The sequence below is a fragment of the Accipiter gentilis genome, chromosome Z (genome assembly GCF_929443795.1).
Source record: "Accipiter gentilis chromosome Z, bAccGen1.1, whole genome shotgun sequence".
In the NCBI taxonomy this organism is placed as follows: Eukaryota; Metazoa; Chordata; class Aves; order Accipitriformes; family Accipitridae; genus Astur; species Astur gentilis.
This window is the reverse complement of record NC_064919.1, coordinates 54,136,015-54,160,099: the sequence shown is the minus strand read 5'-3', so window position 1 is coordinate 54,160,099 and position 24,085 is coordinate 54,136,015. Positions and strand designations below refer to the sequence as shown.

The following is a 24,085-nucleotide window of genomic DNA, read 5'->3' as shown; positions in this document are numbered from 1 at the left end:
CCGGGGCCAAGGAGCAACAGGGCACTTCCAGCACTGCTATCTGCGCAGCCAGCACGGGCCTCGCTATCAGTTACAGCAACTGGCTCAGCTAGCAAGCTTTGCTTTTAAAGAGGAGGAAGAGGGTACAAAAACAATAAAAAATAATGGGGGGGGGGGGGGGGGGGGGACACGACGACGGGGACGGGGACGGACGGGACACGAGACACAAACGAATCAGCCTGCCTGCAATAAAACCCGTCTGAAGCGTGGGAATAACATTCTACCCCTGTTAGAAAGTGATCTAGGGTCACAGGGCTCTGGAGCCTGTGTTTCTTTTCCCTTTTTTTCACTTTTTTCTCCCCCCCCCACCCCACCCCTCTCTCCCTCTCCTTCCTCCTCCCCGTCCCGCGAAGGAACACGCTGCTCCCCAGCCCTGCCCGGCAGCTCCCGGGCGGGGGGCGCACTCCCCGCCGTGCGGGGGCGCCCCGCCGCCGCCGCCCTGCCGCGCCTCTTCTCCAGGCATTACGGTAGGAGGGCCGCGCCGCGCCCCTTCCACCTGCCAGCGGACTTTAAAGTTGCAGCCGGCCGAGGCGTGCGATGACTCGGGTCCCGGTGCCGGCGGCGGGCGGCAGCTGCTGCGGGTGCGCATCGCGGTCCCGCCGCCGGAGCGAGGCCGGGGGTCGCCCCCCTCCGGCTGAGGGGGAGTTCTTCTCCGTCGCCCCCGCCTGCCTGCTTTTTGTCTTTCCACCTGGTGGCAAAGGAGGGCCGGGGAAGGGCGCGGGCGTGGGGTGGGGGGCTGGTTCGCCCAGGAAATCCCCATGTCTGCGGCGGGTCACCTGCGCGGCTGGGCCGCCGGCCCCGGCGCTGCCGCGGATTACCGCCCCTCCGCGCCGCTGCAGCGGCCGGACGGCCGCGGGTAGAGCCGGCGCCGCCGCCGCTGCGGGCTCCTCCGGGGCAAGCCATGGAGCCCGGCGCCCCGCCAGACCTCCGCGACGTCGAGCAAAAGCTGGGGCGCAAAGTGCCGGAGAGCCTAGCGCGGCCGTTGCGCGGGGAGGAGCTCCCGGGACGCCCCGCCGCCGGCGCGCCCGGCCGCGGCCCCGCCGCGGCCCCCGGCGCTCGCCGCCGCCGCGCCGCCCCCCTGGCCAGGCTGGAGACGAAGCTTCACCTCCTGAGGCAGGAGATGGTGAGTAGCCGGGCGCCGGCCGAGGGGCCCTAGGGCAGCGCTCGGGGCGTTTGCAGCCCTCCCGCACCGCCGCCTCCCTCCCGGCGGCACCGGCCCTCCGTGGGCAGCGCTCCCGGCAGGGTCCTAGCGGGACGGGGGCGGCTTTCCCCGCTGCCCTGCGAGCCGTCCGCAGCGCAGGCAGGTGGTGCTGCCCGCCCCCGGGAGCCGCCGCGGCCTGGCGTCCCTCCGGGGCGGCGGCAGGGAGGCTGCAGCCTCGGCCGCTGCCCCGGTGAGGAGGAGGAGGAGGAGGCGGCGGCGGAGGCCGTTCCGCTGAACGGCGTGGGGGGCGTGTAACGTGTGGGCTCTCTCTGTGATGTCTCGCAGAGCGGCCGCTCGCCGGTGGCTTCTCTTCCTCCGTCAGCTCGTTGAAAGCGCTGAAAGCTGGTGTATCAATAAACAAAATAATGCACGAATCTCCCTCTCTCTGTTGCAAGTGCGTTTTCTGCATCACACCTGTTTCCTGCTGATGACTAACACCTAAAGAGATGCTGGATTGTTTTCGGGCTGAAAATTGGCCTGGTGTTCGGTCACTCAATTTCTGGACATTGGTCTTTGGAGACTTAGGTAGTTCCAAACAGACTCTGCAGAAGATCCACAGTAGTTCTTGAACAACTGTTTATAATTTGGCTGAGAGGGGTTTTTTTTGCCAGTCGTCTCTGGTGGGACTGTGCTGTATTTAGTTCAGAACTTCTAACTTGTTTACAGTCTTAATGCAGGTGCTTGTCCTACTTTGTATGTCACCATCTCAGTAAATTTATTTTTTGATGATGCCGTAAAATTGGCTTCACTTTTTTTAAGGCAAACCAAAAAAACACCCTTTGCAAGCAGGTCAGCAAGCAACTAGTGAACACTCAGCAGATATGACTCTGACAATGCAGAGTACTTCGGATGTGTAAGCATAGTTGGCTTCCATTTTTATTAGGGTGTAATTGTTATGTGATGTCCCAAAAGACTCTTTTGGGTAGCAGTTCTTTCCATAGCTCTTGCCACTAAGCTTATTTGAAAACAATATGGAATTTGATCTTGTTGGGATGGCAACATGTTGAGATGACTTTATGCAACTATCTTGGAACTTGGCCATTCTCAGCAAACAAAGCAATCTCATCCTGTGTGAACAACTATAATGCCATGCCATCAGTCCCTGTGCAACCTTACATATATATATATATACACAAAAGGTGGGTGGGTTTTTAAGAGTTTGTAAAGAATAAGCTTGCTAGGGGAAAATGGAAATCAAGAATGGATATTCTGAGAGTTAATAGCCAATATGATGACCTTAATCTTGAGAGGTAATTTAGAAATTACACTTGCTATTGTATGGCTTAATATGATTTAAGAGATCCTCACAAGTCAAACTATCAAGGTATTTTATTGTAATGACCACAGTGAATTTCAGTTTTAACACTAAGTTCCATGCTGTCATCATATGTCATGTTTATTTTTCATTTTTAAGCTTGCACAAGGGTTGTAGAGTGACCTGCAGGTAGCTTATAATATAAAACTGTTAGGGATGTTGGACTGCAAAGGAAACAAATAAGGTAGCCAGAGTTCTTGGGATGACTGTCTAGACATGTCATGACAGTTAGGCCTATTAAGGGGGGTAGGAGGGGGAGAGTGACTTGCCCTCTTTACCTTTTCCTTTCAGGTTGGTCTCTTCACTTACTTTACACTTGCAAGTTTCATGTCACAATCTTCAGTTTGCCTCTTCTTCCTCCTGCCACCCTGTTTCCCTCATTTTCTTCCCCACCCTCAGCATGAACGTGTTTTAGTCCCAACATCCTTGACCTCTCCTGTTCTCTGTCACTTCAATAACTGACCAACTGACTTTCACATCTGAACTCATTGCTCATGCTAAGTAAGGGGAGTTCTGTTACGTACCACTTCTCATCTGACTTCTAGTCTGTTTATGCCCATTAAACCACAAATATAACTATTTGTAAAATGTGAAGTATTGGTACTCTGTCTATATCTTTTTCATGCTCTCAGCTGTCCCCTCTAATCCAGAGTATGAAAGTGAACCATCTTCCTGGGGTTTTCCTCTACTTTCTTTAGCGACTTAAGGATTTTCCTCTATCCTTAAGGTTTTTTCAGGTTCTTAATCTGTCACTTTCCCCTCTGCAATTTTCTTTGTGATGTTTTACAGATCTGATAAATTTAAGAACAATAACAGGTAAAAATCGCACTGTTTCTATATTTGTTTCTCTTTTTTAATGCACATCATTCCTAGAACGAAGCCAAAACTTCTATCTAGCTTCTTATTTCACACCTCTTTGTAATATTCTTTGGCTTCATTGCAAGGCCTAAGAAGCCTTGAGCATGTAGAAAAGTAGTTTATAGCTGCTGCCGTAGTAAACAGATGCAAAAAATGGAAAAGTTTAGGAGTTTAGAAAACCAAGTGTCTTCCGTCAAGCTATCTTTTTCTAGTTGTGCTGTGATGGCAGCTTCTGCAGCCCACTTGCTGAACTTTGGACAGACACATCTGTGCATTTTTTGCTTGCTTTCTTCAGACTTGAGACAAACTTTTTGTAAGCATTTGCAAAACAAGGTTTTTCAGGCGCTTCTTTTCTAGTCACGTATAAAAAGCTTGACACTGGTTACTGTGGTGACATCTTGATCTTTGATGCTAAGCAGTACTGTCTCATCTTCTTGTACTCTTGTTTCTGTAAATGAAGATATTTTGGACTGATGTAGCTATTTTCAGTTTGTTTGTTGTGTTTTGTTTTGTTTTTTAAACTTGGCTTTATATAAATTGTGCAATTATGCAGCTCAACCTCTGTCCTTTCCCACAGCTCTTGTTTGTCACAATTACTGTGCCTGTGCTGACAAATTTCAACTAAATATGACAAACAAAGCAATTTTATAGATACTGTCTTCATATGTTTTGACTTACCATTGTGTTTAAATCATGCTGATCCCAAAGCTCTTGACTGTGCTAAGGATGCATTTTACTGTTAAGTACATTTTCGTCTTGCTTTTGAGTTCATAGCTACTATAAAATACCTCTGTGTTCCCCCGACATCCTATTGTTTGTCCCCTGACGATAAAGAACAAGGGAAGCATACCTGAACCTGTTTGTAATGCTTGGGCATAGACACCAAACCTTAGCTCAGGCAGCATATAATCCTTCCAGTGACCAGAGTAAATTCAAACGTACAGAGTGGAAGCAGATGGAAGTTTTCATTCATTTAAAACTGGAGGGCCATCTCCTTTCCTGTCAATGCACACTTTGTCCTTCCAAAGAAGTTGATCTTCTGGTCTTCCAACCATCTTATATATGAGAAGCTAGTACTTATCTTGCTTCAGAACAAAGTAGCAGTATCTGAGGGACTCGATAGTTCTGAGGAAGAGAGAGATGGTGGAAGCTTTGAGAACTCTCTGTCATCAAGTTGCCATGTCCTTGGGCTGGAAGAGCATGAATGAAATGGTGGAAGTGATCACTTCTCCTGTGTCATCTACTGCAGGGGAATGTTAAGAGATGAGCATATTATTGTGTCAATATATGACTTGGAAATGCTGGGTTTGACTGTAAGTTTAAAGCACCTGGCAGATGGGTGCTGTGTGTGTCTGGCAACTGTACATCTGCTGGCTAAAGGCCTTGAGGCTTGCTTCTTCAGATCCTTTTGCTGTTTGTAGTGTATGGTTCTTTTCCCATCAAGCCTTGTTTTGCTGGTGGTCACTGGAATCACACACAAAGCACCATGGAGTATCTTTCTTGAAATATGGACCTGCTTGGCCAGACCTCCTTCCCATTCTTTACCTTCATTTTTCCCCACCAAGGCCATGTTGGAGACTGTGTTGGATCCTGAAAACCTCTGAGGCATAAGGCCATGAAGTAACAGGAGAAGCAAGACTTAATTGCCATTGTGGGTCAAAACGCTGTGCTCTGGTCACTCTAGGATGTGATAAGTACTTCCTAGTAGCCAATGGGCCCTTGATTCAGCATGAAATTTGTCACAGTGTTAATGTTAAACCCTTTCCTCCTGTGGTGTTTTAGGTGGAATCTTCCATTGGGGGATTAATAATAACCCTTTACAGCTGCAGCCCTGTTTCTGCTGTGTCCTGCTCCTGAGATCACCATTCAATACATATGATTTCAACAGCTACACACTGCAATAAATAAACAGTGAGGTTTGTTCTGCAGCCTGAAATGATACTGCTTCAAAGCGTCATTTCTCCTTAATAAGTTCTCAGGTTACTCAAAGGGAGATTTTCTTAACACCTGAAGAAAAAGAGTGTGGGGTTTTTTTTTCTTTTAATTAAAAAAATTCCCAGATCAACTCTTTATTGCCTCTTTGAAAGCTAAAAAAGTTAAACAGAATATAGTCTGCATTACATGCAATAAAAAAATTAGCATGCTTTGCATAAAAATATTTCAGGCAGAAAAGGTAAACTGTGTCTTGCAAGTGAGGGGTAAGTGGCAGTGCTCGTACTTTTCGATGAAATTCCTTCCAGTGAAAGCTGTTCAGGATCAAATATTGTTAATGAGTCTGAAGACCAAACTGGGTAGTCTGACTAGAGCAGTTTTTAGGGTGAAGAGATAAAGAAATGGAAACAATCCTATTGCCAAGAAGCGGAATGTATCAGATGTAGGCTAAAGCTATTTGAGATAGAGGCATATTCCTATGCTCTCTCATTATTTGAGTTTTCTACCCATTTGGTCTCCTAGTTCTATTTTAGTATAACTATTTTTAAAAGGCTAATTAACATGGAGCCCTGACAAAATGAAGTGGAAGTGAAAGAACTTTTTACTGATTGGAATTAGGGCAAATATGACCATTGCAATGCCAGTCCTTCTTTTATTATTTTTGGGGTTTTTTTAACATAGCCTGTAAATGAAGGTGCAGGTTGGAGGGGTGAGCTGCTGTAACTCTATTCTACCAGCTCTTAAGAGTTTTAACAACTTCAGATTTGCTTAGATTTACTAGATCCACAGTTGTGGGGGGTCTGCCTTTATTGGTTTCTTTAAAGGACCTTTTTTAAGAAGTCAACAATTATGACTTGAAACATGGCTTTGACACATGCTGTATGTACAGGCTGCTACATTCTCTGTTTTGTATGATAACATCAGTTGACTTAATTGAAGCCAAGATCTGGTGCAGTGTGTCTAGTCAGCAGTGCAAAGCTGTGTATCAGATGCTGGTTTTCTATTAGATTAATTGGAATTTTTGCTTAAAAACTTGATTGAAGATAAAATCTTAAATATAAAATTACTAGTGGCTAAGCCTCAAGTCTGTGTAGGAGGGTTTGATTAACCTTGGTTTCTTACTGAGAAGTTGTTCAGTGAATCCCTAAAGTGAGGCTCTTCGAAGTAGAAGGAAGGCATACAGAAATAGAAATTAACTTACTTCCCCAAGTCCTCCCGAAATTCACTGAAAGAGCTGGTCATCTTGGTTCTTGATAATGCGTTCTCTCCTTTATACCCTGCAATTTGCATGATGTGGAGGAGTTTGTAGTTTTTACATATAATGCAGTTTGGGCAGTGATATCATAGTACTCGGGTTAAAAGGGATTTGTAGATTGATCCTTAGGGAAAATGATCAAATCTAGCGAGAAAAAGTTGCAACCTAATTATAGTACCAGAACTTTGTCAAGTTTTCCATCTTTTCAGGCCATCTTTGGAAGGATGAGGTGAGCAAGGATATTTAAATTAATGCATATTTGAACACATCTTTTGACTGGTAAATCTCACCCAGTGCCTGGCAAAAGGATTTGAATTGTAGAACATCTCCACATTGCTCTTAGTGCTTATGGCCATTCTCATTCAGCTATAGCAGCCACTGAAGGGTTTAAGTACCCAGGAAGTACAGATGAATATGTGTCTGTGAAACACTGCTGATACCTTTACCTAGGAGCATCAGTGTGAAATTCTTCAGTACAAGTGCTTCTGTCTCATGTATGGATCATCACAGCAGTGTCAGGGATACTTCACTCAAGACTTCCAGTTAGACTGCCTGTGTACAGTGAGACTTTGCCAGCCCTTATTTCAAAGAATATTTATTATCATTTCATGGTGTTTCTTTCCTGATTACTCTGCTTCAAGTGGAGAAGAAGCATTTTGGCTTAGAAGTTGCTTTTTAAAGTCTGATTGCTGACAATTTGTAATGAAAAGACAGGAAGACTAAACCCCTTCTGGAGCTCTACAGTTTAAGTGACATAATAGCTTTTAGCAATTAGATTACAAACTTTCTGATTAAATCAGCAGAACAGCATGATTTTCATAGAATAGCCTGGGATGGAAGGGAACTCAGAAGATCATCTGGTTCAACCTTTCATGGGAAAGGGAGCCTGAATGACATTATTGAGCACCCTGTCCAATCATATCTTGAAAACCTCCAGTGATGGGGATGTCACCACATCTGTGGGGAGGTTGTTCCGGGGGTTGATTGTGCTCACTGTAAAAAAGTTATTTCTTATATCAAGATGAAACCTATCCTGGTGCAACTTATCTGTTGCCTCTTGTCTTCTTCACATGGCTCCTCATGCAGGGAGAGCCTCTGTCCTCTTTGTAGCAGCCTTTAAATACTAGAATATTGTTATGAGGTTCCCCCTGAGACTTCTCTTCTCCAGGGAGAAAAGACCAAACTCCTTCAGCCTTTCCTCATAAGGCAGGTTTTCCAGCCTTTTGATCACCATAATTTTGTGTGGATACTTTGGTTTTTGTGGATACTTATGGCTAACAACAATTAAAAACTACCTCTTGTGCGTGAGCAGGAAATCTTGAAATGCACAATACCAAATCCTTAGATTGAGCAGAGGTGATGGCCAACAAGTGCATTTCTGCTCTTTGATGCTTTTTTTTTTTTTCCAACAGTAAATAGTTAAAGAAAAAGAATACATTTTCAGTTCATTTTTTAAAGGTTACAAGGTCCTTTGTTCTCTGCCTTCAAGCTCAAAACCTAGTAAAGTTTCCACAGTGGACATGTTTATTTCCTGCGTGTTTAATTTCTGTCCATGTTCTGGAAGAGAGGCTGGCTACTGGAATCTGGAGCAAATGAGGATGAAGTTGTAGGAGTAAAAAGACAGAGGATCTGAGCTGTTGAAGAACAATTGGAATTTAATTAGGGTGCAGTTTCTCTCTTGGATTTTCGCCTACGTTTACAACAACGGAAGTTAGGCACCTTTCATGCAAGCAGTTCCAAAAGATGGTTCTCAGATTACTGTTATAAAGATTAAGAGCTCTGAACAGAAAATTATGGGTCATCTCATAATAAAAGGGGAACATTTTGTTACAAAGGCAGACTTGTAGTCTTTGTTTTCCAGCCCTTGCTCTCTTAAGTGGGCCTGCTAGTTATAAGCATTTACCTGTGGTGGATTACTTTTTGCCTTCCTGCCAGTTCTCTGTGTTGAATTTTGGCTTTGGCCACCCACTTATCCTTACTGGTGTGAAATGAGAGCTGGTATCTAGGAGGGCAACTGGACCCTGAGATGGCATCAGTGTATCATTTAGTTTCTTAATTTGAGAACTCTGTAACTATTTGGATAGCAATGCTAAGGCCACCTCAGATCAGAGGATCTGTCCCTTACACAGCCTGTGAACTTCTGTACAGATATTTTTAAATTCTTATTGAAACACAGGTAAGAGGCAGCACTTGAAACTAGCAGTTTTTGTGAATGCAGACCTTCTGTACTGGAGATATATAGGAAAGAGATGACGTTATAAGCTGTGATGACTCAGAAGTAGCTTGACCAAATACTGCTCTAAAATAACTGCAACAAAAATGGCTTTTTGCAGGCTTTTCAGAAAGCTATTACATTATTTACAATGCTGAAGAAACTGTTAATTGCAGCTGTTTAAAGCAACTAAAGAAGGAGGCAAGAGAAACTTGAATTTGGACTGAAGTGTTAGGTTGTCCATCAACACCACAGTTCTGAAGAGCAAGATTACCCAGGTTTGGCCGATTAGTTTACTGAATGCTTGGGGCGGTGGTGGTGGGGGAACAAACTAAACTGTAATACTTTAATGTATATGGTTTTCTTGTTAGGAAAGTCTGGATGTATTTTGGCCACTTAGGCTGTTCTGTTTTGCTGTCCTGTGGCCTTGTACATTCTGTAGTTGTTTTCAAGCACAGTTTTGAAATATCATCTTTGTCATTGGATAACTTCAGTTAATGCCAAAAGGGAATTACAGTACTAAGAATTTTAAACCTGTGAATCTTGATCTTTTCAGACACTTAGGAAAAACATTAACTTTTTTGTTGCAGATGGAATAAGTTGTTCAAGGACCAGAGAAGGATTGGAGAGAGAACTGAATAGGAGTGATTGCTACAGAGTTTGAGAAAGAGGTTGAAATATTTATTGTGAAATATATGGCTGCAGTGAAAGCCAAGGAAGAGAATAATAATTAATGAAGTTTCTTTGATGTAGAAGGCAAAACATTCCTGCACGTCTGTACTTTGTAGTTAAGGATATGACTGTGAGGGGCTCTTGCTTTATCAGGCGAATGGCTACAAACCAGATCTGGCTGGGAAACCTTCTGTGCCTGCACTCACTGTAGTAATGCTGATTATGAATTGGTAAGCCTCACCCCAAGGGTAAGCTGCTTTCTGAACTTGATTTTACTCTGTAACCTGATGCACAGAGCCATGTGAGTATACAAACGGTCTTGGTATCCCTAGACCCACCTATGCTCTTATTTTGAGTCTATAGCAAGCTGTAGCTGTGCTAGGAGTAAAACCTAGAATGACAGAGACAATATTTTTGTCTGTGTCTGTTGAAACACTTGCCTTGTAATCTACATTATATTCCTATTTGTTTTCCTGTAGTAGATGGATGTCTGGCTAGGATACTTAATTCAGTAGTTGTTGAATTCACAGCTATGTAGTGGCTTCTGTCAAATTAAAACATTACTAAGGATTGTGCCTGCAACATGTCTAGACTGTTTAGTAAAGTAACCAGTATTGGAGGATGTGATTTGGAGAAAGATTTTAACTGTACTTATTGAAGTAATCTTCCTTCTTTTTCACAGCTTTTAACATGCTTTCTCATTGTTGTCAGTCATTTACAGCTTAGGTGTCAATGGATATCTTTCCATGTCTGTCTCAAGGGAGAGCTGGGTTGTGTCCAAAGTGAGTGGGCCCAGTAGGTACATCCTGAGGTGTTCTGCAAAGCTGTTCAGCTACTTGCCTGAGCAGTTTGCAAGCTTCAAGAGATGCTTGACTGTGTTGGGGAAGTATTCATGATAACCAACTGGAAGGAACCTTAGTCTGGAGGGTGACCAAAATACATCCAGAGGGTCTGTAAGCCACCTTGCACTACAGCTTTGAAAGGTATAAACAACACAGCTCATTTTTTTTCAAATCTAGAAGCATATTCAAATGGTCAGTTATTTCAGAAATATCCAGCGGCAAGTCCCTCTGGCTGCCTACCTGCAGATAAGCATGTGAAATAAAATGTGCCTGAGGATTTGCCCCTCAAAGTTGCTTCAAAGGAGGTTTCCCTCTTCCATAAGAGGAGATGAGAGGACACAAGAGAGTACGTCAGGTGTTAAAGTTAACTGCTCTGTTTTGTCAGAATATGCAACCTCTTCCAGAGCTTCCATAAACATGGAGAAGAGCAATACTGGCATAGCTTTGCAACCCTGCTTTCAGCCATCTAATCCTTCTTCTTCCCCACCAACCTTGCATTTCTTAATAAGTAGTTTTGTCAAGGGAATGGTATGGCACATTTTTTAATTATCAGGAAACAAACTAGCTAAGCTGCTAGGAGAAGTTATCTGAAGATTTTGTTTGCCCTGCTGTAAAATAAACTCTCACGACTGTATGGCCCTGCTGGGTGCAGTACCAGGTGAAGTGAAAACATTTAGTGCCTGTAAAGCAATGTTAAATTGCTATTTAACTACTGGGAGTTTCAGATTTTATAAATACTTTACTGGCTTACTTTGTAATTTTGTTCACTGTTGTTAGATACCAGCTGCATTCATGACTAAAATGCTTCCAGAAGGAGAGCCATTTTACTGCATTGCTGCTTTGGCCATGAAACCTACCTCTCTCTAGATACGGAAGGAAGCATACATACAAGAATTATAATGTAAGAAATGTGTTGAGTGTTTCCAAGCTCCCACATTTTTACCTCAAGGTAGAATCAAAGTTAGAACAGATCTGTTGCTTTGCATTTTTCTGAGTGTTAATTTTTTCTGTCTTCCTACAGAATTTCCACTGGTTTAAAGAAATGTTCTATCTGAAAATGGTTGTACTTCTTTTTGTAACTCAGATACATGCTTATGAGACATAGCAAACATTGGACACGACTCTCTTAATACTGTTTGCTGAAAAGATTTTTTAATTTACAAAGCTTCAGATTCTCACCTTGACCCTTCCAATAGTTATAAATGACTAGGAAAAACAGTCCTGAGAGCAAGAAGAAAACTGTGAGGCATTTCTGTGTAGGCAGAAATAGGAACTGCATTGGTTTGCCACCTCTTCAGAAAACCAGTGAAGTGAGTATCTAGCGTCCTTCCTGGGATGAGGCTAAGTTTGGAAGGGTGCCTGGGGAAAGCCTGTCCAGCCACATCGCAAGCCTGAGTTTGGTCTCTAAGTTTGTCTGCTAATGCAGACTGTTTTCTCTGATGGGCAAAGCCAAACAATGTGTGTTTAGAGCAAAGTACACGATGATAAAACAGTAGCAACGTAGTGGTTTTGTGTAGTTTGGTACTGAAGAATACTTTCCATGGGCAGGAAGGTTTTCTGACTAACAGAATTTGGATGCATCTGTGCAAAAACATGACAACTTCGAGATGTCATTCAAGGAGTCATTGTAAACCCTGACTTTTGACTATTGTTCTAGTCTTCTCAAAACTATACAGTTGTGAGAGGAGCAAGCGTGAAGCCAGAGGAGTAATTTTTAGAGGACTTCTCCTGATCTGTGACTGCAAGTGCATTGTGGATTCACAGGGCCACTTCAACCACTGTAACCGTTAATGGGCTATCCATATGTTGTGGAAGAATTGTGCCATACACTGAAATATTTTAGTCTCAAGTGGTGGCCTGTGGCGGGTTCCTAGTGTTACAGGATTTGTGGGAGAAAACTGCAAATCCTGCAAAAGTAGAGGAGAAAGCCTTTTTGCAAGAGAGGAACAGCAGCACTACTAGCACGCCAAAGCAACAGTAATTTTCTTCAAATTCCCATGGAATTTACATACTCCTTCATTAGCACCTAGCACTAGTTGCTGTGACTGGAGCAATGGAGTGGAGGCACAGTTGCTTTTTTTCCCCATAGGCAGATGAGGTAGCTCACAGTGACCATCAATTCATAGAGCTGGTTATACATTCACCAGTGCAGAGCAGCAGTCCTCCCATTTCAGAGGAAAAAGAAATGGAACCCAAACAACAATATGATGTTTAAGCTTTTGTCATTTCTCTCCTTAGTTTCTATTAATTTATACTCTATTGAAGTTAAATGACAAAATTACTTCAGAAGAGCCCTAACCAGTGCTTTTCAAATACAACTGTACTTGTCTAGTCCAACTCTGTTGTGTCCCAGATTTCCTTTTCTAGTTCTCCCACTTCCAAGGTCACTCTTGGTTATTAGCAAAGCCATATTTTTCTTTTCCTAGCCATCTGGTGCAAGTCTTGCACCTTATTTCTGCTCCCCAACTGCCTTAGTAGCTAATATTCCCTCTGTAGTAGGAGAAATGGGAAATACAACCAATGACTGTGATTCCTTCCCACTCTATTCATACCTCTGGTAACTGCATTGATAGTTATGATTAATATTCTTTGCTGAACTAGGATCAAGCCACACTGCCTCAGTAGTCTGCTATGTAGAAATCCTGGCTAAGAGCAGGTTTAGTTATAAAAAGAGCAATATGACATCAGGTAGATTGGTATAAGAGAAGCTGAGGTTGGTACCCCATGGTGTGGATAATGGTTGTTGGTCAGACACAGGATCAAATAATGGAAAGACTGGTGCCTAGAGTGACTGGTTTTGCCCTAAAGTTTACAGTTAATGACTGATTACTGCTGCTTCCTTCTCACAAGATGTCCTTGGCTAAAAGCATAGGATTTCTGTTTATTTAATATATGCTTTCACTTTATTACCTGGATTATCACGCCTTGTGACTTCCAGAACAGATTACTGCAGTGTGTTCTGTAGGAGCCAAAGGGGCTTTTTGAGCCAAAACGGCTAAAAAGCTGCAGCTAGGACAGCCTGCAGCAGCCTGCTTGGCTAGTTGTGTTGGCCAAATACAGTGTTTCAGCTTGCTGAAAATGGTTCTAGCTTCCTGTTTCCTTCTACATTTTTAACCCGGAGATCCCAGATGTAGGTTGGCTGCTAGCTGTTTGATACCTTCTTAGTGGGTGAGAAAAAACTGAAATAGTTAACTATTTGTAGATATCTGGAAGTTTGGAAGGGTATTTTTTGTTGAAAGACTCAAAATAGGCAACTTGGTTTCCTTTTATCTGAAAGATCTCAAATTTGCTAGTACATTCAGATGGGCACAAAGCCTGTACATGAACTGTATTTTAGCAGGATGGTGATTACACTGATGGCAAGGTTTGGATGAAGTTTTTCACTTAAAAGAAAAAATAAGGCTGAATCTGAAAGACACACAACTTTGAATAGTGAACAGATTGAACTCCAGGAAAAAACCCTCAAACCTTATTTGATACAGTGTTGACTCATTTTTATTCAATAAGTTTGAAAAGATTTAGTACTGAAACATGATGTTCATAACGGTTTCATTGGGAAAAAAACCCCAGTGATTAGCATGTTACTTTCTAAATCTATTAAAGCAGTTCTAAGAGGACATGTGACCACTTATAATTACAAGGCTATCTTAAAGTTCCTTTTTATTCTTATTCAGATAAACCTTCAGTAAATAAGATGGGAGTTTGCCGTTAGTAAAGATTTGGTTGTTAGATTAAAAGTATGCTTTTAAAAGGACCTACCCCATCTTCAGGGACACAGAATTATTACTAATGGAATCCCATTTTGAATTCTGGGGACATTCAGACAAAGGTTTGAGGTTTTTTTAATCTTATATGTCTCTGCACTGGTGTTGTGAAAGCAGACTTGAATTTCAAGAAAGTTCAGATTTGTCTCCAGTAGTAATATTGTTGTGTCTCAGTTCTGAGTTAATGAAACAAGTTGGGGGGTGGGGAGGTGTCCTGATTTTTTTTTTTTTTTTTTTTTTTTTTTCCTTTTCAAAATAATAGTGAGGAACACTGTTGTCTCCTTAAAAGCAACATTTTCAAACTTTGGATATACCTGTAAGCAAAACCCATGATCTTCTTTCACTTTAATTTTAGTTCTATGCTTTCGAGCATACTTACACAGCCCAGTATTAAAACTAATTAACTTTAAAGGGATAAGCAGGTCTGGAGTGCTCATTAACCAAACATAATTCAGAAATTAACAGATATTTTTGTCTTTTCTTTGCACTGTATTTTTAAGAGCATGTTTTGGTCAAGACAGGCATAAATAAGGCAGAGAGTGAAATGCAATGGAAAAAAAATCTAGATATTCCATTGAGCCCCACTGCCGTCTCATGTTTGTGCAGAAGACACATGGAGTCCTGTGTTATGGCTGGTGTCCAGAAGATGTTATAATGATCCTGTGATTGTCCATCTGCTGTAACACTTTCTGACACCCACAGCTGATTGTTACTGCTGCATATTGACCTGAATGTTTGCAGTGGTTATTATCTTGTCTGTCAACATATGTGGGTCCATAGTATGGATTTTTCTGGACATTTTCACCTCTGTCATAGTAAATACATTTCTAAGGTCAGATGCTGCTTTTATGACAGCAGTATGGGATATTTGGAAATATTTAGTAAAAACTTCCCATAGCACTAGAAGCTTTTTGCTTTTCTGAAACCCCTACAATTCCTCACTGCTCCCTTTCATGTTAATTCAACTAAGCTTTAAAATAATCAGGAGCTTCCTTTTATATTCATTCATCCTTGTGAGGTTGGATGTTTCTCTCTGAATTCTGTGGTGCTTCCATATTTAAAGAGCTGATTTAGCATGTATTTTATTTGAGCTGGAGGTGATGAAATAGGCACTTAACTAACTAACCTTTATTTTTTTCCCTGGTACTTGATCTGTGATGTATAGCATGTTTCTCTCTGATAATCATCATCATAGCTACTTTGTAGGTATTTAAATTGTTTCTTCTTTTTCACAGTAAAATAAAAAGATGGCCAAAAACCTAAAACAAATAAACAAAAAAAGATTCTCCCCCTGAGAATTTTGTGTTACGCTTAAGCATACAAGATGCCTCAAATAGTATAATGCTAAAAAAAGGAATAAAAATTGTACCCTACTGAGTGAATGATTCATCCAAATCATTGAGTTTATATTAGGTATTAAAGCAAATGCCTACAGATACTCCACAGAAAAGGTTCATGCACATTTCAGGGAGGTGGAAAAAGGCCTTGAGATCCACTTTTTTACTATAGAGATAATGTAATTAAACTATTGCACAACTTGGTGGTATGTTTTTTCCCATCAAGTCTAAAGGGGATCAATTAGTATGTATAAAATTAACATATTAAAATAGGGTGTTGTAAAAGAAATGTAAATCACCAATACTGTAATTTCCTATACCAGGTGATAACAATACTAGCATAATATTTTGTTCACATATTTGCATGAAGTGTCCCTGAAACCTCTTCATTAAATTATTTGCACTCATTGCTTACTGAGCTAACTCGCTCCCTCGTGAAGTTGCTCTGCCTCCTGATTGTGCTGGTGGTGGCTCAGATCTGACCTGCCCACTTCCTTGCTTTAGCTAATGGGTGTTTGGAAAGCTCTGCTTGCAGGAGAATCCTCTTCTGGCTGAGGTCGAATCACACTGTCTGTCTTTCTCCTTCCTAGTTAAAAAACACTGTTCACAAAGCTATGTTATGTTGCTGCCAAATTTTACAGAAGGACCTGTGGAAATACTTATTGTAAGCATTTAGTGCAGGATTGCACTGAACTGCAGCAGGTTGAAACAAGATCATGACTAGGCTAGAGCTTATTTTTAAACTAGCAAGGTTGAGAGCACAGACAGAAACTGAAGACTGAATGACTGCTCACTTTCTGAACAGCTAGGACTTCAGTGCTTGTAATGAATGCTGCCTGAAAATCTACTATGGGGATTTAAACAATTCTGGAGTCTTCAAGAGAGACAAGAGTATGAATAATCTCTTTTGCAAAAGAAGGCAAAAATTAAGCAATCATGACTGTTCTGTAACCTGCCACAGTGTTTTTATTGTGACTCATTATGGAAGTACAGCTGAGAACGGTCAGCGTAACTTGCTCAATTGGCAGAAATAAAGTAGATCAGCAAACTGCAACTCCAAATCAATGGTGGGTTATGTAAATTTAGCTTTTGCACACGCAGCTTTTGTATGTGCTCCTTCATTGTCTGAAGATTACCACAAGCCTAAAAAACATGAGGAAAGAAATGGGAAAATGTTCCAGTGATACATTATAATACAAGTCCATGCTGAAAGAAATCAGATGCCCAAAAAGCTGTTGATCTACATATGTCACTGCTGACTGAAATTTAATTTACCAAAATCAGTGTGAGGTAAATCATAGTCAGACACACACAACATAATGATGAACACTGGCGCACCTACCTTGACTCACTGACAGTCTCATCGCTGCCAGACTTTGGTCACCACCTCCATTGTTTATGCATATGAAGAAATTAAAGAAATAAGAGAGCTTACATACAATGTCAGGTTGATTGGGTTAGCTTGAATTATTGTAGTGCCTGAATTCATCCAAGCTAGTTAACTTTGTGGCAGAGTGGATGTGGAGCATTCCCACAAGCAGTTACTGTTCCAGCTGTGGGTAGTTGATCCCTTCTAGCTAAGAATAGTAAACCTGGTTCTTACACTGTCACATAAAAGCTCGCTGGCTTTTTGACAGGTGATGCTGGAGGTTGCGTTCAAATTCAGAAGTCAGTCTAGGCATTCTGCCTTTTCATCTTCATGCTGAAATACCATTGCCCAAAGTGGCTTAATTCTATGAAGCAACCAATACAAATATCCTGACTCAGTGGGACAATTTTGAAGTAGGCAAGAGGCTTAAAGTCATGCACATGCATATGTACTAACTAAAGTAAGATGGAGCTCCTGCACAGCCTATTAATCATCCTGTGTGTTTAAGAAGCAGACATTTTTCCCCTGTCTGTCATTTGTGGGTTTATTTTAAACATGTTAAATGGAAAAAAAAAAGCATTTCTTTCACTCACTTGTGTTTAGAAGCTATTGTAATACCATTCTGAGCTTGCTAACCTTCAGGTGGCATGCTTCATGATTTATGGTGGTTGCTTAATAAACAAAGCCTGTGTGTGTGACCATGCTCATCCCTGTTGTAAACTTGACTCCAAATAAATGATGCTTGCATTCACATATTATGAATTTTGGACTTTGAATAGGTTGCTTGTGGTCTTTTTTGCTTGTTATGTGTATTCTCTCACAGAATTGGTTAATGAGGGTTTACTGATGAGTTTTACATCCTTTTATATCTGCTTACTAAATTTGTATCTTCACAAGACTCAATAATTCAACATTGCCAGCAAATGGTTATTTTCTTTTTCACACTCTAACTTTTCTCCTTGGAATTAATTTTCTTAGTTACTTTAAAAATTGTCACTCAATGTTTGTAATAGCAAAAGTAACACCATGAGAAAGTGGAATAAGGTTAGCTTTTGTGAATCAAGAGACTTCTCAGAATTCAAGACATTGTTATTTGGACATTGATTGTTAGATTTTGTTTTGTTTTGTTACATCTCAGATGAATTAATGGAATTCATTATTCCATGGAAAACTGAGGTAATCTGCCTTTAAAAAAATAAAGGGGAGGTGCATAGTTGGGTAACCATGAAGCTGTTTATCCTGAATGGCATAGGAAATAGAAGAAATTGAATAGGAAAGTGGAAAGCTGTCTCTGACACACCCTAGAAAAATGAAAACAGCAGTAGCGTTAATACTCCTAAACCGTGGTGGTCACACACACCTGTTTGGCATGGAAAGATTCTACTGTTTTGAAATTCTGTTTGTAAAATGGGCAATAGAAGTGGGTATGGCAGTGTTTAACAACAGATGGGATTGGCTCCAGTGCCCATTTCATTCATCTAAACTTTTCATGTACTAACTCTCTTCTGCAGGACTGCTCACATGCTGAACTGCTGAGCAGCTTTCAGTGGGGTACTGTATTTTGATACTGTTCCTGTCCAGCTTCCATTTATTGTGGAATATCAGTCCAAAATTATACTGCTTTACAAACACAGATTGCATAGTAGCCAACCCTAGATCAGTGTTTGAGTCCTGCTTGAGATCCTGTGCAGAGCAGAGCTTCTGAGCTGAGTGACTTAAATAGCTCCCTGAATCCATAAGCTTCTACATTTAAGATTTTGTGTCTTGTGCTCTGGCTAAAAGATTTGTCTTGAAGGAAATACTTTGTTATTCAGGCTAACTCATTTCTTTTCCTTTTACTAGTGAGCTCTTTACAGCACACAACATAAAGGTGTTGAGGAAAAAATGAAACTAATATCTTTTAAATAAACTTAGGAGTATCTTTTCCTCAGACCACGGTTTATGGTTACCAATAATATCCCTGCAGACTTCCTGTAGTTAAAAGAAGCAGCAGCAGCAGCATGTGACCCCAGGAATCTAAAAGTAATCTGCAGAAAGGAACTCGAGTTGCAGCCAGCTTTGACAGATTAAAATGATATATTGAACAGAATTTTTAGCTTTGTCATTTTTGGAGGGGAAGGAGACCCACTGTGTTTGGAGCCAACTGGAAGCTATGTTTGCAGAACATGGAGCAGGAGAACACAAGTCTGAATGCAAGTGCAACTTTGATCCAAAAGCAAGGTGGTCAGGTTAGGGACAGCTAATGCACTATTTTGGGTGACTGCCAGGAAGCAATAATTGTCTTTGTTAACAGCCATGGTCATTAAGAGTTTTATTCTGAAACCAATAAACTAGTCAAGTAATTTTTTAAAAATACTTATATATAAAAATAAGATGAATATTTATATATATCTGTGTATACTTATATGTACATAGATGACCATATGTTTGCATATATACAAATTCTGTTGAATAAATTATGACAATGTTGCACATGTTATTATGGAAGACCATAAGCAAGGCTAGTTGTTTAAGGAAGAAGTATCTTGTTAGAACAACTGGTATGAGAGGAAGGGAGGCACAGACAGGTGCTTAGGCCAGTTATCCGTTCCAGACTGAAGATCTGGTTGTGTCTGAATGCTAAACTGTTCTGTCCACCTATGCTACCAGACTGCATTACTTGAAAGATGCTGTCACTTTAATTTCACTGTTTTCTCTTGCCATGACTAGCTGTTTGTTAAACATTTAAGATCCTTCCTGGGGGTCTGCACTATTGTGATTATACAAACTAAGCAAAAAGATACAAAAGCCTGTAACCAGAATTTCTTTTTTTGCTCTTTTGACACAATTCATTTCCTCTGAACACCACAAGTTTGTGGTGAGGACTGATACACACACACACACCTTCCCCTATGGTAGTGCTGTGCTCTACCTTTAACTCAAAGAGCAGCTGTAGAACCTGTTCTGAAATACCTATATTAGCTATGCACCTGTTACTGTGCATAACAAATGGAGCTGTTAAACATGATGAGATTTTATTGTGTTTAATCCCTTTAGTTGAACCATCTTGGAACTGACTTGTTTACTCCAATAGTTACATGGCTTGCAGTTACATAAGTGAGTACTAACGAATGTGATTGTGTCCAGGCTAAAGCAGATAAGAAGCAAGAAATGCCGTAGTGCCATTTTCGTGTTATCAAGCAGATGATGAAGTAATCCATATTAAAGAAAGATGACACTTGGTTGACTACTCTTTAATCTTTGCTTTAGGAAAAGCACACTCTTAATATGGGAGACTTGGGACAATATGGTAGCTTGGAGGAGGAGGACTCAAGTATGCAGGAATGCAAAGAATTACTCCCAGTAAGGCTGTTCCACAGAAATGCTGAAGCTGTGGGTGCATTTAGAGCAAAAAATTATTTCCTGTGAACTGACTCTGAAATATACGAGATGTCTACTTTATCTAAAAGGGGCTGTCTTATTAGACGTGTATTGGTGCTAGCTCTGTTAAACATTTCCTTAATCAGCCTTTTGGGAAATTTGCTGTCTCCAGGCTTGCTTATATTCAGCAAGTTGCTGAAGTTTGTAGTTGCATTTGAGAAGTTGGGTAATTTACTGCTTTCATGACAACCTAGGTGCTGAGCAAATGGTTTATAGTGATTTATGGGTAGGAGTAGAGGAACTGGCTTGAGCAGGAGGGCTACGAAATGGTCAATCTGTTTTCAGAACCTCACATCTGAAACAATGATAAATGGGCAGTATTGTTAAAACTGTGAATGTTAAAGCTATTTTGCACGGTACCAGGTTAGCTATGTTAAATCCTGTGATATTGGATTGAGGATAATTTAGAAGTCATTGTGGGGACTGGGGAAGGATTCTGGGAATACATGTGAGAGTTGCATAGACAATGTGTTACTAGCAAAGCTTGAAATATCTTTGTGTTGGATAACTAAGCACCCACCAGCTGCTCACTCACTTCCCTCTGCCCCGCCAGTGGGAAGGAGAGAACTGGAAGAAAAAAAGTGAGAAAAAACTCATGGATTGTAATAAAGACAGTTTAATAAGTAAAGGAAAGAAAGAAAAAAAACACGTGATGCAAGGTCAGTCCCTCACCATCTCCCACCAGTAGACCGATGCCCGGCCAGTCCGCAAGCAATGGCTACATTGGAAAGACCAAATCCACAGTTTTTTTTGCTGAACACATTATATGGCAGGGAATATCCCTTTGGTCAGGTCTGGTCAACTGTCCCAGCTCTGTCCTCTCCAAACATCTTTCCCAGGCCCAGCCTACTTGCTGAGGGTACAAAGTGAAAAACAGAAAAGGCCTTCATGCTGTGCAATCACTGTTCAGCAACAGCTGAAACACTGGTATGCTCTCAGCACTGTTTTAGTCACAGGTATAGAACACAGCATCATACTGGCTGCTATGAAGCACCCTCCCCAGAGCCAGTACAATCTTCTGCAGTATCTTAACAGAATAAAAATACATTAAAATAACTTTTTGAACAACCGTACCGGGTCAGTGTAATTTAGGATGTTGAGAAGTTGACATCTAAGTATGGAAAGAACCATGTCCAGACTGTACTCTTGGCAAAACAGTCTTTGCTTCCTGAGAATACTGATTCCATTCCAGTCCGTTGTGGGTGAACAATACAGGTGCTATATTTCTGTATAATGATTTTGGACGTGGAGAATAGCATAAAATGTCTATTGTCTTACAAAACAGATCTTACTTGATTTCTTCCTTATTTCTCAATTGAGTAAAGACATTCAAATTCTCAATATACTGTATAGTCTTTTTTGAGTTAATAACCTGAAAGTTAAGATGTTAGTGCCTTGTGAAAGAAAACCATGTAGTATATGTGTATAAATCAGACATTACGGCACACACATTTCTGTAGAGAAGTACATTCAAATTATATGCAAGGGAAAGTATTTTCCAAATGCATGTACTAAAGCAGTGACATATCTGCATGTAGCATGCTTGATTAGTACAATTAAAGGATATAAGACCATGTGATAAAATATGACACAAATTACATGCTAGACATGGTATCCGTATGAGTTAATTGGAAATGACTAGCATGTTTTTTCCAGTGGTTTTTAAGCATGCATGCCCTGTGTTGGCACTATGGCAAAAGTTCACCTAGGTGGAGGTCTTACTGTGGAAGTGATGAGAATGAAGTGTGTCTGTTCTGATGTCAAACATTTAGTAGTGCTGAGGTGCTGTTGGAAAAAGCTAGAGAGTTGATTAGGTCACAAACTAGCATTATCTTATTGCAGTATGAATGGAAGTAGCTTTTGGCTCTCCACACTTGATGTTATGGTCAAACCTGGAATCATCTTCAGTTTTTCAGATTGCCTTTTCAGTATTTTTACTTGTTTCATGTGGTGAATAGATGCTCACATAGATTTCTTTTGGCCAACACTTGTGGTGTCTCAGATTAAAAGAAAGGAGCAAGAAATCAACACATAAGACCCGTAGGCCTCACCTTTATGTGTTATCTCATTGTGGAAATTTGAGTAAAACAGTGGCTTGAAAAGTTAATTTGTTATGGAAAACATGAAGTCCGTTAACCTAAATATATCTGTGAAATGCAGCACTGTAATATTCCAGTGCTTTACCATTAACACTTCCGTGTGTATGCGTCAACCACTACAACTGAGTTTGAAAGTAGGACTTTGTGCTTAATGTGTATAATTTATTTAGATATTTTTTGCAAATTGTTGCTCTTTATTTTAATCTATAATAAGTTGTTGACTGTGAACTCCTTACCTTCATCTAATGTGGGTTTAAATAACTTGAAATTTACAGTTTCAGTAAGTTCAATACTTCAACTCTTAGACATTTATACAGTAGCTTGCAATATAAACTCAGGTGTAGTGTCAATAAAAGTTAAAAGTACACAAGCCTTTTTCCAAGTGATGCATATCTGAAAATTGTAGGTTACCCAGGGAGTCATAATAAGGATAATTTGGAGTGAATGCTTAGCTGCCTGGATCTGCTAAGTAGCTCACAGTAATTGTAAATGGAAATGGGTTTGCACCGTACCTGGCTACTAGGAAGACAATTAACTCTATCCCAGCTGAAACCAGGACAGTCTTGCTTCCCTGAATAATGAGAAGCTATCCCCAGAAGTTGTCACAGCAGCTGTGTTTCTCATCTAAACAGCATTGTATTAGTGTGTGTACAAATCTTGTCATTGGCTAGTGTTCCTGTTAATGGACTGCTTATGTAGTAGCCTGATCAGGTTCCCACTTGAGCTTCATTGAAAGGATCAGTATAGCAATACTTCTACTTTTTTTTTGTAACTAATTATTTAAATACATTTGTCCTAGATGTGAAAGGTGGATTTTTCCTGTGTTTTTTTTAACTGATTCATTGCTTCCAGCCTGCTATTTAGAGTTTGATTTTGAAGAAAAATGAGTAATTTTTTTAAATCATTTTTGCCTTGTAGGTTAATCTCCGAGCCACTGATGTGAAGCTTATGCGCCAGCTACTCATCATCAATGAAAGTATTGAATCAATCAAGTGGATGATTGAAGAGAAGGCCATTGCCAGCAGAGGTAGCAGTTTGAGTGGCAGCCTCTGCAGCCTGCTGGAAAGTCAGGAGACATCCCTTCACGGCAGCTGTAACAGTTTACAAGACTGTAGTGATGGACTGGATGGAATATCAGTGGGCAGTTATCTGGACACCTTAGTGGATGATGTCCCTGGTCACCAGACCCCTTCAGATGTGGACCAGTTCAGTGATTCTTCTATTATGGAGGACTCACAGCCTCTGCATAAGCATCCCAAAATTGATTCTGATGAGTACTACTGTTTTGGTTAATAAAAAACAAGTTCCAGTAGGACGCAAATGCACTTGTACTTACTCTTTTTCTTTGCTGCTATTTTATTTCATGTGCAAAACTCCCAAACTTCTCTTTGAAGGAAAACATAATATGATACTTTGATTCCATCTCATAAATTTCTGTTGCTTCTAACACATTTTTTTTTGATCATTGGGCTTTCCTTCTCCTGACATTTTCTTTTCCTTAATTTATTGTTGCAATTTTAATTTTTTTGTTTTAATTTTTTACAATGCTGTATTTACAGGTCTTTAAAATTGGTGAAGAGTTTCCTAAGAGCTTTATCTTTAAAATGAGACATCAGGGAATGGGAGCAACAATTTTGTATTTGTTGGCAATAAAATATCTTCTGATAAATACACATTGTGGTAATTTTTTTTTACTTCCAAGTTTGGCCTTTCCAAAGACACTGTTCTTATTAAGCCTTAAATCTGAATCTTTAAAATACTTTTACAAAA

General features: G+C 40.7%; 2 protein-coding genes across 2 annotated transcripts in view; one reads left to right on the top strand and one right to left on the bottom strand.

Moving 5' to 3' along the window:
* Positions 1 to 24,085, bottom strand: part of MPDZ (multiple PDZ domain crumbs cell polarity complex component) — a 1,139,709-nt gene that overhangs the window by 929,187 nt on the left and 186,437 nt on the right. The window lies entirely within an intron of this gene.
* On the top strand, positions 518 to 23,986 carry LURAP1L (leucine rich adaptor protein 1 like). Its single transcript, XM_049794740.1, has 2 exons — positions 518 to 1,162; positions 23,234 to 23,986. Exons 1-2 carry the CDS (start codon positions 941 to 943, stop codon positions 23,606 to 23,608), a joined length of 597 nt encoding a protein of 198 aa, XP_049650697.1. The 5' UTR covers positions 518 to 940; the 3' UTR covers positions 23,609 to 23,986.